This window comes from Strix uralensis, chromosome Z (genome assembly GCF_047716275.1).
Source record: "Strix uralensis isolate ZFMK-TIS-50842 chromosome Z, bStrUra1, whole genome shotgun sequence".
NCBI lineage: Eukaryota > Metazoa > Chordata > Aves > Strigiformes > Strigidae > Strix > Strix uralensis.
In genome coordinates this window covers 79,026,620-79,045,317 of record NC_134012.1, presented here as the reverse complement: position 1 = coordinate 79,045,317, position 18,698 = coordinate 79,026,620, and the positions used below count along the sequence as shown (strand labels likewise).

The 18,698-nt window shown below is 40.2% G+C and overlaps 1 protein-coding gene across 4 annotated transcripts in view; it reads left to right on the top strand.

Annotated features, from left to right (window-relative positions):
* The window catches only part of LOC141937656 (transducin-like enhancer protein 4), a 99,775-nt gene extending 86,225 nt beyond the window's left edge, over nt 1-13,550 (top strand). For all 4 annotated transcript variants that reach the window (XM_074855675.1, XM_074855674.1, XM_074855673.1 and 1 more), the window contains 9 exons: nt 1,009-1,141; nt 1,376-1,569; nt 1,759-1,835; nt 5,495-5,744; nt 6,793-7,040; nt 8,002-8,149; nt 8,734-8,884; nt 10,131-10,207; nt 11,840-13,550. In XM_074855675.1, coding sequence (XP_074711776.1) covers nt 1,009-1,141; nt 1,376-1,569; nt 1,759-1,835; nt 5,495-5,744; nt 6,793-7,040; nt 8,002-8,149; nt 8,734-8,884; nt 10,131-10,207; nt 11,840-11,947 — 1,386 coding nt within the window. In that variant the 3' untranslated portion in view covers nt 11,948-13,550. The remainder of the gene's footprint in view (nt 1-1,008; nt 1,142-1,375; nt 1,570-1,758; nt 1,836-5,494; nt 5,745-6,792; nt 7,041-8,001; nt 8,150-8,733; nt 8,885-10,130; nt 10,208-11,839) is intronic.
* Nucleotides 13,551-18,698: the final 5,148 nt, after the last annotated feature.

The following is an 18,698-nucleotide window of genomic DNA, read 5'->3' as shown; positions in this document are numbered from 1 at the left end:
GGTGGTGTGGGTAGATGATAAATGTGCTGTGCTGAGAGATGTTTTCCTCCTCCCCCATATGAAAAACTGTCATTCTGAGAATAAATAAAAGTACACAGGGGTTCCTTGAGCTGTTTTCCTGTGCTGTGGTTTATGGCAAATTCAGTTCCCTGCTTGGATGTGATTTGGTTGTTAGCTTTGTTTGAATTACCAGGCTGTATACAACAACAGTAATTTTTATTTTCTATCTAAAAAGTAATCTGTCATTTACAAGAGCCTTCCTTGACATGCATCACAAATAACAATGCAAAAAAAAGTGCTACCTGCAAGTCGGGGGTGTTCTTTCCTTTTGTGTTTGTGACCACAGTTAATCACCTTCCAGAGCTGCACAGTAACTACCCTCCCAGTTCTTCATAGGTCAGGGTATGCAATTATTTAAAGAAATAAAATAAATAAAAAGAAAGCTGAGAGCGAATGTAGTGCTCAGGGAAGGTGGTGGAATGACAGGTTCAGGCCCGCGAGTCAGTGGTTTGTCTGATGAACAAGCTTGTCACAAGAGCAGCACTGCACAGTTCCTGACTTTATACCCATCACTGCCCCCATCCTGTGTTTCCAGCACCACGTTTGAGGAATGAGTTGTTGGTCAGTTGTGGGGTCTTTTCCTGCTCTTCTTGTCCACCCAGTTGTAATGGGAGCAGGTCCACAATGAGCAGAGTGAGACCTCTGACAGATTTCACATGTGCTACCAGTGTAATTGTCAGACAGTGATGATTTTCAGTCATTGAACTCATTCTGAATCACACGGGTGCTCCCAAAGAGGAAAGCTGTGAAGGTAGTTAATTCCCAAAGCCATTCCATCTTTTTCAGTGTCTCTGCAGCTTCTCTTTATTGCCAGGGACTGTTGACACCCAGACCCAAAAGCTAAATATCACTAATCACACTCTGGTGTCATCGGCTCTCTTTCCAACCACTAGCTAAAAAAGTAAAATAACTAACAAACTGTCTTCCTTTTCCCTTTTTGGTGATTAGAATGAGAAATCTACCACTCCTGTGTCTAAATCAAATACCCCGACTCCACGGACTGATGCCCCTACTCCAGGCAGCAACTCCACTCCTGGACTGAGGCCAGTGCCTGGCAAACCCCCAGGTGTGGATCCGCTAGGTTAGTGTCTGTATATTTTGATGGTGTGAAATGGTGGCCGTTTTTCCCTAACCAGGCTCCCTTTAAATCTACAGTGACGAGGCAATATATTACAGCTGCTTAAACTGGATGCTGAGCTGGTTCTTCAGCACTTTAATACAGCGTGTATATATTTTACTGTTTGCCAAACTCATATTTTATCGGATGGGTCTGGGCTGGCTGCGTGACTTCTCTCTTATTTTTGCCCCTCAATAGCTTCAGGTTTAAGGACACCTATGGCAGTGCCGTGTCCTTATCCTACCCCATTTGGGATTGTGCCACATGCTGGTATGAATGGGGAGCTGACCAGCCCTGGAGCTGCTTACGCCGGTCTACACAATATTTCCCCTCAAATGAGTGCAGCAGCTGCAGCAGCAGCAGCAGCGGCAGCTTATGGGAGATCCCCAGTGGTAAGTGTTTGCCACTGGTGAGTTCGGTGTTCAGAGCAGTTTATATTGAATGTAAGACCTGCAGGGTTAAATCTAGTTCATTCTCTTTGTAATTTGGGGAGTATGCTACAGAGAACATGAATTAAACAGTCTTCTTTTGCCTAACTACATCTTTAATACACCTTTTTGTTTTGCTTGGGGAAACTATAGGTTGGTTTTGATCCACATCATCACATGCGAGTCCCAGGAATCCCTCCCAGTCTCACAGGCATTCCAGGAGGAAAACCGTGAGTATCAAACATTCAACTTTAAAAGTCAGTCATCTGTTGAAGTTGTGTTCCTTTGCCAATTGGAATTCCCCTTAGCTACTGAAAACTATCGTGTGAACAGAAATAAATATAACTATTTGTGAAGAGTAGGAGAAACACTGTTTAATTTTAAAGTTGCATTTGTAAATTTGTTTTGAAGACTGATAGGAGCCAACAAGGACTGGGTGATATGGAGTAAAGGAGACAGAAATAAGTGGAAAAACGAGCTGAACTTCAAGGTGTTACATACTGAGTCTTACTGGTTGGTCTTATATAGCAATGCAAATGGAACAAGATCTTGGCTTTCCATGTCTACTATACTCTGCTTCTCGGTTTAAGAAAATTAATTATTTGTTCACAAAAGCCTTGCAATTACTTGCAAACTTATCAGCTGCTACAAACAGCAGTGTGCAGAGAAAGGAACACTGAACTGTTTTGTTTGATTGAAAATACTGGAAAGAATTATTGTATCATAATGTTCAAATTCATCCTTGATGGAACTGACCGTTAAAGGTCATCTGCTCTACCAAGCTTTGCTTGTTGTGAGCCTCGGAGAAAGAATTACACAGATATGAAGAACTCTCTGCTCACATCCCTCTTGAATTAGAGAGGGGAGAAAATAAAACAGCAATGAAAACCATATTGATCCAGATATTATGTAAGGGTCCTCCAATTCCACATCTTGTGTAACATTTCTGGGAAACTGTGACCAGCTAATACTGGAGAGTTTGAAGGCCAGGGGATGTTTGTGCCGTTCCTTCTCTCATTCTTGTATGTATGAACATCTTTTTGGAGGAGTGGTTGGGGGGTGGTCATACACTTGCATGGCTGCGATTAAATACATATGCTTACCTGCCAGTGAGCTTGCGGACACGCAGGATTAATAGCATGGTAACAACCGATCAGTCCTAGTGCCTGTAACTCCCCTTGTACCTACGTGTCACACAAGTCATAAACCATGTCTAGCTCTCTCAGACATCACACACTAGTTAACCACCTCAAGTTGATTTTCCTGATAGTTGCGCCACCCTGTTAGGTGGCTGCATAAGGTGAGTATGGAAATTGGTGTGCAGCAGCTGCCAGACCAGCTGCTTGCATGAAAAATTCTGTGGGGCACAGATCTTAAGCCTCCACATGCAGCAGGCACTTAGAAATGTCTTGACGTAATGTTTGAATGTTCGCTGGGTTCAAGTTCATCCTTGGTGGAGGATGACTGGCTCTACCAGGCTTTGCTTGCGGTGGTCTGAGAAATGGCAATACCTGGGCTGCAGAGACCTACCTGCTCACATCTGACTCATGTTACAGTTGGGGAGAATAAAATGTGAGGCAAACTGAAATCAGACTATTTCAATTCTGGTGCATCTCCAAGGTTTTTGAATGTTGTTTTCATATTGATGACTGTTTTAAACATTTAAATGTAACTGTCATTTGTCTGCCGTAGGGCCTGAAACCTTCGAAATCTGTTGTTGTTTTAGCATGATTGCATTGATTTTTCTTCATCTTAAGTGCACTACTTTTCACGGCTATCATTCAGGATTGTTGCTTTCTCATTTACTCTTCCCTTAGAACAAAAGTTGTATAAATTCTATGCACTGTTGAGTGTCTGTTGAAATGGAGCAGGCAACGTGTGACACATCAGGGATCTGGCCCCTAATAACTCTTTTCATTTTGGAGATATATCAATTGGATGGTACAATATATAAATAGAAAAGGTAGCTAATGTGAAAAGAAGAAAAAAGTGGTCTCTAGATGTCTATAGTGTCAGATATTTTTAAGATATTTGGAGAACTTCAAATAGGCAACATGCAGTGTTAGTTCTCAGAGTGGAAAAAAAGAAAAAAACCCACTAAAACCACTCAACCATCACCAAAACAAACCAAGCAACAAAGCAACAATTTAATCACATATACTAGTATGAAGTAATGAATAGAATGAGAATAATGTAGTCACAGATCACTCCAGATCAAAGCTTTATTTCTCTATACTTTATAAGTATACTTTATAAGTATGCTAGAATTCACTTTGGCTAATAAAAGTATCATACACTCAGTGCTTAACATGGCTTTGCAGAGAGTGTCTGCATAACAGAAATTAGAAAAGATGATAATGAAGATCCATGTGTTTTCTTAGAGGTTTCAGGTGACCATCAACTGCTTTTTTCAGTACCTTACTGCAGCAAACAGGAATTAGGGAGATAACAAGGAAGATATTTCAGATTTCTGCAGTGATAATTGAACTGTAGTTCTACTCATGTAAGCAGTTTGCTGCTTCTGACAGCCACAGAAATCTGTCCTACCCTCTCCTGAATGTGTTTAATGTCAAAAAATGGAGGACGATGATATGATCTGTCACTCAGACCTGCCAGAACAAGAAACGGAGCGCAGGATGAGAAGAGTGTGTAAAGCTCTGGGAATAGGGCAGAAAGGTGAAAATGCAGTTGCATTTTGTCCCACTGAAAATTACTGTTCTAGTTTTAATGCACTATGAATCTTAAATACGAATTCAGTAGTTGAATTCTGAAGACTGCCTTCTTCACTGACTTTGAAGCAACAACTAAGGACGTGATCCTAAGTATTTTCATAAAATGATTTCTTTTTTGTGAGCTCTTCTAATCCAACCATTGTGACAGTGGATTTTTCATCAGTACTATGATGATTTTTTGGGTCTAAGGAAGTTAAAGCCTTCCTTTAAGCATACCTTGGTATGTGTAGGTGAATCTTCTTACAAAGTTTGTGCTCTTGTAATAGATGTGACGTGTCAGGTAACATCTCAGAACAAGAAAATTTCACAACCTAACTGTTCTCCCTGGAAAATATTTTGAGATGAAGCTGTTGATAGGTTATTCACAGGTGGCATAACTGGCAGTCACACAACACATTCTTTCTCAGTGAAGGCTCTGATTCTGGCAAGAGAAATTGGGATTTGTAGTCATTGTGTCAGGTCCACACAGAGGAAAGAAAAAAAAAAAAGAAAAAAAGAAAAAAGCAAGGCCAAAAGAAGGAAGAAAATTCCAGTGCATTTTTGCTGGTCTGTCATGTGAGATGTCAGCAACCATGCCTGGAGGACTTAACTCTTTGACAGTGGAGGTTTCACTGCAATCTTAGGTACAGTGCTGAGCAGTTTCACTTGAGGGGCGTGGGACCCTCAGTGCATTTGGAGCAGCTTGGCAACAGTCCAGCTAAAGTTTGCACATTAGAGTCAGTAAGGGAGCAACCAAACATCTGACACTCAGCTACCTGCCATGCTCTGCAGCAGCCAGCCAACTATTTCTGTGTTCCGGGGAGCCCTGACCTGACCTTCCTTCCCTTCTCTGCATACAGTGGTCTCCCTGTGCCCCAGGTTTAAGAGTATTGTCGTGTATCCTCACTCATGCCAGAAATCATCATTGCATGAGTTGTAAAAGCTCATTTGATTGTAGACAGTGCTTGACTTTTCACATTAAGAGTACCTAAGTTTATGCTTTGACAGCCAGGCTATATAAATGAGTAATTTCTTCTTCACATGATGAAAAAGATTGCAAAAGGAGCTGAGTGCACAATCTGAATGCCTGCAGTGGAAACACACCTTTAATTCTGTTTTCTTAAATAGGCTTGAAGAAAAACTTCTTAAATCACCCCCTGTCTTTTTTTTCCCCTCAGAGCTTACTCATTTCATGTAAGTGCGGATGGTCAGATGCAGCCAGTTCCTTTCCCTCCTGATGCCCTCATCGGTCCAGGAATCCCTCGCCATGCCCGTCAGATCAACACTCTGAACCACGGGGAAGTTGTGTGTGCAGTTACCATCAGCAACCCCACAAGACACGTGTACACGGGTGGGAAGGGGTGCGTCAAAGTCTGGGACATCAGTCACCCTGGCAACAAGAGCCCTGTCTCTCAGCTGGACTGCCTGGTAGGTGAACAGCGGCATTTGACAGTGGAAGAAGATAGCAGGTTGTGTTAAGATTGAAATTATACCATTAAGGTACAAAAAGCGGTGGCTATTTGAGTGCTGTCATTGGTATCAAAGCTTGATATTCCATTTGTAATTTTGTTGTTTGAAGTATGTTCCTTGTCATACTTGTGGTTTTTCCTCCCCAATATCCTAAAATTGTATTGGTATGGGGAAAGATCAAAGACAACACAGCAAATATTGTTTATAAACTTTGACATTTGTTGGCAATCTTAAAGCTTGATATCCTGTCATGCTAAAAATTGCTGTCTTGCAGCTGTATTCTCCAAGAATATTTGAAGATTGTGTCACAGATTTTGTGTCTGTGCATGTGTGTGAATGTGTTGCCCTGTCTTAATGTGACAATTAAAAATATCCTTGAGTGTTATTCACAAATTATTTGAATGTGCTAACAAGATGAACCACTGTTAGCAGCTTTTCTCGTGTCATTCACCAGTTCTTGGTAAGATGTTGCTTCTTGTTACAGAGGCAGTAAAATGAGAACTCTGCAACACATGTAGACATACAATGAATTGCTACACAGGTTGCTACACAAATGAAGAAGATTGCCCAAATATTTTCCTCTGACATCTCCTAGATGGTGGCAGCAAGTCTCATTGGAACAGAGGTGGGGGGAGTATGCAGGGAATTTGGTACTCCCCCATGCCAAGAGGTTAATGTACTGAAATCAACAGAGTATGAAAATGTAACTTTCTACACAAGCTGTCAAATACAGCTATCTTGAATTGTTTTGGGCTGGGTTCAGGTCTTTGCATTTTGATGCTAATTAAGATTAAATATCTCTCACTACTGAATTTTGTAGATCAAGTTTAAGTACTTCCCTAATGTCATGTAATTTTCTGGCATTAATACACTTTATCATTGTCATAAGTATAAATGGCTCATTAAAACCAGGAGGGAATACAATACTTTTATGGATTTCTGCTCTCATGTTAATGCTGTTTTCCTTTCCTCATGAGTAATCTCTTGATGGCTTCTGTCTCTACAGAACAGAGATAACTACATCCGTTCCTGCAGATTGCTCCCCGATGGCCGCACCCTGATTGTTGGCGGGGAAGCCAGCACATTATCCATTTGGGACCTGGCAGCTCCAACTCCTCGCATCAAAGCAGAGCTGACATCTTCTGCTCCAGCTTGCTATGCCCTAGCTATCAGCCCCGATTCCAAGGTCTGCTTCTCCTGCTGTAGCGATGGGAACATTGCAGTATGGGATCTGCATAACCAGACTTTAGTAAGGTAGGTCAACAGAACTGGATCATCAGGTTGTGAAGAATTAATTAGACATGGCCTTACGTACTCTTCTGCATACATATGCTATTTTCTCCCTGGTGTCTGCATAGCTGCTTCCAGTATTTCATTGCTAGGCAATACCTACGGTAATACCTTGACAAAAGTATATATAATTATTTATAGGTTTTGAGAGTTTCATAATTCCAGGTCTGTTGAGCAGCCCGTAACTATAATTTCCTAAGTTCAGCTGATGTTGACACTGCTGTAGGTTCTTTGAACAGATGGTTTTCTTTGTTTCCATGCCATACGTGGTGCTCACACTCCAATCTCTTTAACTGGTGCTCCAGCAAATACATCTTGAGTAAAGATGTGTGTAAATTACTGCATTGCAAACTTAGCATTTTAGGAGTTGCTGCTCAGCACTAACGTAGAGTAAGCTAGGAGCCAGTCATACAGAGGTCCTCTGTGCACTGGACTGTGTGGTTGTTGTTATATGTAATATATAAGTATTGCATGTAAAGGCAGGCTTTTACTCCCTGATGTTCCCATTTAGACCGCTCTTTATTTTTTTCCAGTTTTGTTGGTGACCTGCAGATTCTTCTTAAACTAAGTGAATTTTGACGATCATGCTGCGTTCCTTTGGGGGGATTAGGGTATTTTCAGTCGAATAGCGGGTATCGCACAGTCAGCAGCAAAGATCCCCAGAGTATCTGACTCATAAAGTGTGCTTTTTGAAATCAAATTAGCGCTTGGCTGTTTGGCCTGATTGCTTCATCAATTCATCACAAAACTCATGTGGTCATCCCAGAGTTTGTATTAATCTCAGATTGCTATTGGAATCTACGTTACTGTTGTCTTTAATGGCTGCGTGTCAGGGACTGAAAGCAAAAGGAGGTATTTTGTATACATGCTCAGAACCAACTTTTTCCAGTGTAAGAACATGCATGTCTGCTTTCAATATTTTTAGGCAGTTCCAGGGCCACACAGATGGAGCGAGCTGTATTGACATTTCTAATGATGGCACCAAACTATGGACGGGAGGCTTGGACAATACAGTCAGATCCTGGGATCTTAGAGAAGGGAGACAGCTACAGCAACATGACTTCACATCACAGGTTCAGTTTTAGAGGTTTTGGCATGTTAAGAAAAATCTGTCATGGTTTTCTAAAACAAGCACTTTTGGGTTTTGGTTTTTTTTAAAGCAAAAAAAGCAGGCTCAAAGAGAACTCCAAAGAATTTTTCACTTAGTCTCATGCTCTTTTTTCTTTTTTTTTTAATGTGGTAGCTAAACATCTTTCTGGATTATGATTATTTGACAGATTAGTACTTCCATGAGAGCAGTGGAGAATCCGTTTTATAAAGAATTGCCAGATTAAAGTGTTCCTGTGTGCAATCTCTTCCCATTTCTATAGATGCTTGTTCAAAAATATTTTATGAAAATATTTTTAAATGCTGTCAGATAAGCTAGGACATTAACTTTTATAGCTTGATTCAGTGCTTTACTATTACAGTTTTAATTGAGCTTTGTTTACATGACCGAATTTTTCTTAATTACTGTAGTAATTGGATTATCATGTTTTTAAAACTGTAGTAGACCAAAATGTGCTTTTGCATAGTGTCATCAGTGTAGCAAGAGTTGGGTTTCAGTATCTCAAGCTCATTCCTTTAGTGACTGAAGCATGTGCTGTGCTAATTTCAGATCTTCTCACTGGGCTATTGCCCAACTGGTGAGTGGTTGGCGGTGGGAATGGAGAACAGTAACGTCGAGGTGCTGCATGTTACTAAACCGGACAAATATCAGCTGCATCTTCATGAGAGCTGTGTGTTGTCACTCAAATTTGCTCACTGTGGTAAGCAGATCTTTTTATACAAGTGTTTTCCCTCCTGAGAAATTCCTTCAAGATTACTTTTAAAAGAAAGTAGAGGTATAGTGAAAAATTGGATGTTAAATTGTCATAGTTTGAGCTCAGAGGGCAATTGAGCACCATGCAGCCGCTCACTTCCCCCTTCATCCCCAGCACTGAGAAGGAGGGAAACAAAAGACCCAAGAACTTGAGATAAAGACAGAGAGGGATGATCTCATCCTTTAAGGCACAGGCAAAAGACAGACTCATTAGGGGAAATAAAAAAAGAATGTAACAACAACAACAATGCTTAACAGACAAAGTAGGACCATTAGAAGCATTGCCACATCTTGAAAACATCTTCTCCCACCCATCCCATCTTCTCGGCTCAGCTTTTCTCCCCATATCTCTACCTCCTCCCCACCAGCAGCACAGAGGGCAGGGAATGGGGGTGCAGTCAGTCTTGCTGCTTCTTCCACCTCGGGGGAGGGAATCTCCTGGCATTCCTCCCCTGTTCCAGCGCAGTCCCCCTCTCACAGGAGACAGTCCTCCACAAACCAACTCCAACAAGAATCACTCCCACGGGCGTGTAGGTCACCCCCACGTGTTGCAATCCTCCCAGCCCTGAACTTCAACAGCGGGGGCTTCTTCCCACAGGGTCCCGGCCTTCTTCGGGTGCAGTCACCTGTCCCAGGGTGGGGCCCCTCACAGGCCGCCAATCAGCATCTGCTCCACCACAGACCCCCATGGGTGGCAGGGGGGCGGCCCTGCCATCTCACCACGGGATACAGGGGAGTCTCTGCTCTGGTGCTCCTCCCCGCCTTCTCCTCCATTCTTCCACTGACGTCAGTGTTCACACAGATGTTCTCCTCACAACTCCCACCACTCCTCCCAGGTTCCCATTCTTAAATAAGTTATCACAGAGGTGCAGCCACCATCACTAATTGGCTCGGCCTTGGCCAGAGGTGGGTCTGACTTGGAGCTGGGTGAGCTTTGAGAAGCTTCTCACAGGGGCCACCACTGTAGCCCCCTCCCTGCCACACACTCAAACCAGGACAAAATTTAAGATTGCTTTGTTTTATGAACTGCTTATGTTGTGATCAAACATAGTGCAGCCAGATGAAAATGTGACTGTTCTTTGGATATGTTTTCCATGAATGTGTGAATGTATTGTTTTTATGATTAATCTGTTTCTTGGGGTGCATGCCTCAAAAACAAAATGCAACAATAACATTTAAACAATCTGTTGCAGGCAAATGGTTTGTAAGCACTGGAAAAGATAATCTTCTTAATGCCTGGAGAACACCTTATGGAGCCAGTATATTCCAGGTAATAATCTCCTAAAAGCTATTTTCCACATACGTTGCAGTGCAGTAGAGCTGCACATCTCAGGGTCTGTCATTAGCTTAAGGAGTTTTTAAATGGAAATTCTTGGTTAATTACTATGTTCCTAGACTTTTTCTGTAATTAGAGATATGCTTTTGTCCTTTCTAATGTTTGAATAATTTAGCTCTTACAATAAAGTAGCCCTTTAACCCGAAATTGTTTTTAATACCCTTCTTTTTCACCTTCTTGTGCGTATTGCTGTAATACAGTACCCAAGTCATGTCATTAGCTGAGCATGCTCTGAAAAGTCACTAAAAGTCACTAAAACAGAGAATGTCATATTCAACATCTATATTTTGCCTGGATGAGATGTGTAAAGTCAGTGGATTGGACAAGCAGACTCCTAAGCTGAAGACTGTCTCCTTATGGAGGAGCCTTGTGGAGATGTCTTTACGCCATCTGTGAGCAATTTTAATGGCACTTCAGTGCCATTAAAGAAAAGTGGCATTTTTGGCATGTCCTTCTCTTCTTTCCCCTACAGGTATCTCTAGGCTGGGAATTTTTTAAATTAAGTTAACTGATGTTCTGGTTTAAATGGTCAGGTCTCCCCTGTACTGATACCTGCCATGTCTCTGCCTTTGGGGACAGTACAGTTTGTCTTGACAAGAAAAAGCTGAGCTCTTGAGTTTTCTGAGTGGAGGCTATTCAGCTCCAGAACCACCTCCCACAGAAAGCCCAAATCATCCTAACAAGAACACATCTGCCTTAAAAGTGATGTTAAAACCCCAGTGCAGCTTGCTTAATGAGGGGTAGAGAAAGAAACTTCCCGTGCATTGCAGCAGAGATTTCTTGTCAAAAGCTTAGCATGATTGGTAAGTATTTAGCTCTTGCAGTGACAGGCAGAAAAGAATGGACATATGCTATGTAGAGAAAACATGCACTAAAACAGCAAGTAAAAGGTGACAATATGTATACATCATCTCACAAAAGACAGAAAAGCTGGGAAGAGACAGAGCTGCTGCATCCTGGTGTATCCTGTCTGTCTTTTACCTGCTGTACACTGTTGCTCATCCTATTCCACCACAGTATCTTTTAATATTTACATCCTCCCTGATAATGTAAATTCCTTTGTGCAAGGCTTTTGTCTTCTCTGTTGGGGAAATAGTGAGAGGAAATACAGTTAGTTCTGTGGAGTCTCTTTGTTTTATACCTGTGGGTGGGTAGGGCTTTGTAGTGTTTCTCTGTATGGATTTCCGGTTTATGACAAAAAAGGGAGGGAAGAAGATGGCTTTTCATTCATTTTTATGCAAAAGCTAACGTATAAAATATTGATAAATGCTTGTTGTTTGTAAAGTGTATAGAAAGGACTGCTCCTTTTCGTTTGATTGATAGATTATCTCTAGGCCTGTAACATTCACTTCCCTTTCCACTGCTGTTTTTTGTTGCCATAGAGCTTTAGGTGGAACAAGTTTGGAGAAATAGTCTTGTAACAAAAGCTGCCACTACAGTACTGATATTTAAATGAGCTTTCAGTGTATTCCCTCTTTATAAACTCTTCCCAATTAATCTTCAGGTCCTTCTGTATTGAGGGATTGTAAAGATGTAATTTTATTTATTTATTTTTCTTTCTTATAGTCCAAAGAATCCTCATCTGTGCTTAGCTGTGATATCTCTGTGGATGACAAATACATTGTCACTGGCTCTGGGGACAAGAAAGCTACAGTCTACGAAGTTATTTATTAGAGACAAATCTGAATGCAGACAGAACTCCTTCTCCTAGCACTTTGCTGTATATCCTTTTTTTTCTTTCTAAACTGAGAACTTAAATGCTCATCACACTTGTGGGATTTATTTTTACCTTCTTAACTTGCTGTTGATTTGTGTATGCTCATTAAGAACTTGTGATACCAAATTGTCAGATGTCTACTTGGGAGAAGATGGAATAAGCATACTTAACAGTGAACTCGACTCTTTCATTATGTATTATAGCTGTAATGTATTTATTTTGTTTAAAGAAAGCTTTCTAACAATGAACTGACTAAATAAAGCTGTCTGGCCCGGCTTTAGTTTGAAAGGTGCATTGTATACTTTGTGTTTTTTTTCAGGTGGATGAATTGGGGATCTTGGAGAAGGATGTTCAGGAGATAAAGTTACACTAAATAGACTTGTAGTTTCTATTTAAAAAAATAAACTTTGTTATATTTTTTAGTCCTGTTCTTGGATGAGACCTCTAAGTGTTATTACAGTATAATTATTTGGTGGGAAGATGCTGTATCTTAACTATTTTAGACAGTCTTGGAAACTTAGGAAATTGCAAACTGTAGCCAGTAATCTACATGCCTGTGATGAATGGCAAATTCAGTTCACATCTAAATTAAATTCACTTTAAGTAAGAATGTGCTAATTTATATATTTGCAATGTTAATATAGCATCTTGTGTACAGATTTGTTCTCAATGCTTTTCTGTTGATAAGCATAAAGCATTTTGGTGTCAAGCTAGGTTTTTTAATATAAACACCTCTCTTTGTTATATTGTAGAGAGTACAATAAGTTGCCTCAAAGAATCACCTTTGTTACTTCTGGAAACTTTTGCAATGTTTCCTTGAAAATGGGGATATGTGTCTTTGGGCAATTTTTCAATTACAAGAGATTATGAAAAATATTTGATATGTTCTTTGGAAACTGCACTGAAATAAGAATGGATGCCTACCAATATACAAACCACAAAAGCAATGACCTCTGAGGTAGGATTTACAAGAGTACTCATTCCGACATACAAAAAGGAATGGTTTCTTATTGGGATAAGGACTTGCTTTGTTCGCCAGCAGTTCAATCCAAGTCTTGATTGGATGTCCCTAAAACGGACGCAGACTGAGCCATTGTGCCAGAGACAACGTGTTATCTTTTTATGTTGTTGTTGTTGCTGTTAAACTATGATCTGTGACTTTTTTTTTGAATGCTTTAAAAAAAAATCTTTAAGTCTGTGGATCTGCTGATGTACAGTGCCTTTGCTGCTATGGATCAAAATCAAAAGACCCGTGTAGATAAATCTTATTGTATAAGTAGAAAATTACTTAATTTCATACTAGAAATGGATTGATGCTGCAAGTTAAAATGGACTGTTCATTGAAGTTCCAAATGTGGTAGCAAAAAATGGTGTCTTAAGTGCTTAGTGTTCGATGTCATTAACAGTTTCGTAATACTCTACATTGTAGAAAGATTTTGATACTAAACTGTGTCATTGTACATAGTTCTAATGCATTGTATTGACCACCAGTACTTCTATAATGGTAGATTATTGTTTGTGCATTCAGACTTTTAAGCATTAAACTTAAGTAACTTCTCAGATGCATTCTTCTATTTTTGTTTTCCCCTCCCTCATTCTTTTTGTATGTGATGATCTCAGTTATGTGTGCAGAATGCTGTCTGTAAGGACAACAGGCATTCAGTCATAGACCATGCCACTACAGATACTTTGCGGTTTTGTGACTGAGGGACAATGTAGAGTTTCACATAATTCCTCTGAGCTAGCAAAATCGATGAACTAATAGATTCCCAAGTTACCTGACTGCAGTGATTCTGAACTCTTGGAGGCATCAGCCAGAAGACTTTGGCTGTGTCACCTAGGAGTTTGCCACCTCCCCATCTGATACAAAGCTTTACCTTATCCCATAACTTGGAGAGTGTGAAACTGGGGACGATTCCTGCTCCTGTGCCTGCTAAATTATTAAAGCAGCTTTGCGCCTGGATTTCCCCATCCAGAGTCAAAACCTGTTCATGCCCATGGAAAGACTGCTTCTGACTACAGTTGATTTTAGATTAAGAGTTTAACCAAGCTTCCACTGAGTTAAGACAGAGGTTAAAGTGAACTAAGGGAAATTAATTTATACACTACTGGAGGGCAGGCGGGGGGGGGGACGGTAGGTGGGAGGTGTGCTATTCATAACAGGGGAAATGGAAAAAATCCAAGGGGAAATTGGAATTAAATCTTTCTCCCATAACCCATTTCTGAAAAGCGACATTGCGCATGTTGGAAATTCCCAGTCAGGTAAGTCTGTCTTGCTGTGACTTGCCAGCTCGTGGTGACTGCTGGTACATGAACCCAGGCTGAGAAATTTTTTGTTTTTTCTGAAATGCCAAAACAAGGCTTAAGCTGATGAAGTCATTTACCTGTACTGTGAGTGACTGGGTGATACTTGATGGAGAGTGTAGAGACAAGTTTCCCTCAGAGATACCAGTTTCCTTAGAGTTAATGGTGAAGAGTTTTCCAGAAGTCCCCCAGAATATGAGCCAGCAGTGTGCCCAGGTGGCCAAGAAGGCCAATGGTATCCTGGCTTGTATGAGCAATAGCATGGCCAGCAGGGACAGGGAAGTGATCTTACCCCTGTACTCGGCACTGGTGAGGCCGCACCTCGATGACTGTGTTCAGTTTTGGGCCCCTCACTACAAAAAGGACATTGAATTACTCGAGCGTGTCCAGAGAAGGGCAACGAAGCTGGTGAAGGGTCTGGAGCACAGGTCTTACAAGGAGCGGCTGAGGGAACTGGGGGTGTTTAGTCTGGAGAAGAGGAGGCTGAGGGGAGACCTCATCGCCCTCTACAGCTGTCTGAAAGGAGGTTGCAGAGAGCTGGGGATGAGTCTCTTTAATGAAGTAACAAGCAATAGGACAAGAGTGAATGGCCTCAAGTTGCATCAGCGAAGGTTTAGACTGGATAATAGGAAGCATTTCTTTACAGAACGGGTTGTTAGGCGTTGGAATGGGCTGCCCAGGGAGGTGGTGGAGTCCCCATCCCTGGAGGTGTTTAAGAGTCGGGTTGACATAGCGCTGAGGGATATGGTGTAGTTGGGAACTGTCAATGTTAGGTTAATGGTTGGACTAGGTGATCTTCAAGGTCTTTTCCAACCTAGATGATTCTGTGATTCTGTGTTTCTGTGATTCTGTGAATAATGTAAGTTTTCACTGGTATTGAGGTTCTGTGCTACTTAGTACAAGAATGCTTCATAAAGGTAAACATGTTACAGATGCTTTCTGTTAATTGTTACTCTTCAGAGAAGAGATATAATTTACCTGTTCTAAATATTACTTGGGCAACACCTTTTATTTTCAAAGGCATTCAAAAATTTAAAAGACTAGGGTGTACTCCATTTGCTAACAAAAGAGAAACCACCTACTTAATGTTTGCAGAGGATGTTATATTTTTATGTAGTAGTTCAGGCAGAAGAGATTACTTAAAACCCCTAAGATAAAGCCTTCATCTGAATTTATCCAAAGCTAGTTTTGACAGCAAAGTGATATACTTTTAAAGCAGCCTGCCATATATTTGCTTATTGTTTGTATTGATGGCTTGTAAACAGTCTAGGAATTAAATGCTTTAATCCAGGATTACTGCAGTTAAATGGGTAATCATCCTGATTTTTTTTCCCTTCAGGGTTCAATGAAAGTGAGAGATGGTACTTACTGTATTTCAGTTAAACATACATTGGGTCACCTTGCTTTTTCATTCTTTAGTTTCTCTCACCACTGCAGAGCACAATTTTGTGCAAAATGTTTTGTTACAGGTGTTTTTTGTGCCACAGACATGTGGCAGGCATACTCCATATTCAAGGTACAGCCATTGCTTTCTCTGTATTATTATTCCTCTCTCAAATGTTTAGTGCAATGATACATTAGGAAAGACATTTCTTTCTAATCTTTGTATCCTTTCTGACAGGCCAGTATAGACAAGTTTAAAGGGGGCACTTTCCATCAAAATAGTATTTTCTAAAAAATGCACAATTTTAAATTATATTTCTCCTTCTTCTTAGCCAAAAGTGATTTTTTTCTCTCCTATTTGAAGTTACTAGGTTACGTAAAAAAGAAAAAAAATTATTTTACTGGCTGTGATTTTCCTATATGAGGACTTTTTAAGTCTGTACTGGAATAGTTCAAATTGGATTTTGTGTTTGTATGAAACGCATAGGAAATTCCTTCTTCCTGAAATAATGATGAGAGAAACAGGAGAGTAGCTATGCAGGTCTATGTCTGTCTGGAGTATCTTCTACAGAAACACAGGTCAGATCCTTTGCACAAATGTGTTCATGTGTGCTGAAGACAACAATGCTCCTATGGCTTACACAGCTGTAAATCTAGCTCACTGCTATAGGCATAGAGGACCCAATCAATCCATTTGGACTTGGTTTCTTTGTTTTGGTTTGGTTTTAACAGTTTGGTCCTTCGAGCCTCTTCTGTTTTTCTACTAGCATCTACTGAAATCCTGATATGACTAGCTTCTACTCAAGGATTTATGCCCTGAAAGAATGAAAAGCAAAAAAAAAAAGAATTCTTAAATATTTGTTAATTTGTAAATTGTTAAATAAAATATGCTCAAGTTTTTATATGTGCAGGAGTCAGGAAATTCAAAGCAGTATCTTGGGCTGCAACTATTTCTCATTTGCATTGAATATACTACATCTTGTGGCACCAAATTAGCACTGAATACAACAATACAAAATATGCTTTATAATATCAAATATGGCTACTGAGAAAAATGTTGCTTTGAATTTTTCAGAGCAAATGCACTCTGAAGAGCTCAGCCAAAGAACTGCTCTTACATGGGGTATGTGGGAGGAGTAGTTGCATTCAGTACTGAAGGCCTTTTCTGATACCAACATTTCGTAGTGACTACAGTGGTATTGAAAGGGTTGGGCAGTATGGGCCTGATGTGCATCAGCCAATTCTGCCGTATATTTACATAAGAATCCCCCTCTAAGACATAGCAGGAGATGAATCCTGAAGTAGTGTGCTGTAGAAGATCATCTCTGACAAGCTCTTAAATAATGCACCTGCCACGTCTGCTTTTGAACCAAGAGTTACTGAACATAACCCTTGAGATTTCACATTTCTTCTGGTATTTGGAGTACAGCGTTTCCACCTCACAGCAAGAAATTTTTATGTCAAAACCAATAAATGTTCTTACTCTTACCAAATGATTTTCTGTCCTGGTTACAAGGAAACAGTATTATAGTGTCTTTTTTTATTATTAAAAATGGTGTAGTCTGACATTTACAACATGTCCATAAACCTGCTGTCAAGTGCAAAGAAGCTCTTCTGGGGGGTCACTTTGACTCACATGGTTATGTTCTAAAATGTTGTTGCAAAAATATATTTTTTCTTCTTTTGAGGGGGATTAATCTGTGATATTGTGCATGGTATACACGTTAAGGGAGGGACTGCCTAGTAGTTACTTCTGCTTCTGTGGTTTGGATTTAGCCGATTACCCCAGAATGCTAAAATGCATCTGAAGGGTAAAATCAGTAAGTACAAATATTTAAGCATTTTTTAAAAAAAATCTGCTGTTCTACAGTAATTATATTGACCCAACTGTCTTTTAATGTCATATGAAGGTAAGCATCTGTATTATACCTTCTTTTCATATTCAAATAAAAGAAGAGGTGGAGGAATTTAAAGCTAATCTTTACCTTTCAATCAATTCTGTTCTTTAAAGAAATACCCCATTGCTAGTGCTCAGAGGAGTAATTGTCTTGGGTTTGTCATTATTCTTGAAGAATTTTACAACAAATATGTTGTGGCACAATCCACAGTCATGCTATAAATGGGGGTAGGTGATACAGCTGCTATTAAAAGCCAGGTTTTATAGGTGCTATTGACATAAAAAAATGTCAACATGACTTGATTGTCAAAGGTGTTACCTCATTTCCCAAGCAAAAGCCATATAGACTTTTGTCAGTGTATTTGAATGCATTTGGATGTCTGTCCAGTATGGCTTAGGGAAACTTTGAGGGGTTTAAACAATTCTGTCTATTTTTCTACTGCGATTTAGGATGTGTTTCATGCAAGGAATGGTGTGTAAGGATGAATTGGGTCCCAAGGCCACAGGCAGGAGGTACAACGTGGAATGGGCTGCTCCACTTCCGATTCCAGGCTCTGGTCTGTGCTGCCTGACGTGTAGTGGAATGATTTGCATGAGCCCTGTGTAAAGTGTTTTTATGTTATTCTGCGTGAAAAGCATTATCTAAAGGCTAGATATCCGTTACTTAGGAAAATTTGTCACAGCTGTATTGAAATATAGGGAGACATTTTCTGCTGGGGAAAGAACAAGGAGAATCTCTGGGGAATCAAGCATTTCAGGCCCTTATCAAGCACTGTAAATGTGCAAATGAGGCAGTTGCACCACTGCATTATAAACTGTCAGTCTTCTGCTGGAGTGGGGAGAAAAAAAATCCTAAAATATATGGTATAAAGATAATAGACTAGCTTGTGTCTCAGCATGGCTTTAATGTATTAGGTATGAAGTCCAATTTACATTCATTTTAGAATAAACAAACATGAATCCTCTTGTGATATTAATGATGGCATGGCTAACCATCTTACAAAAAATACTGATGTTGAAAGAATAGTTACCAGGCTTTCTCCTCTCCAACACACAAAGCAACATCATACAAAAAAATCTGCTCATTTTACAGTATAATCCAAATGTGGACAGTAATGTTAATA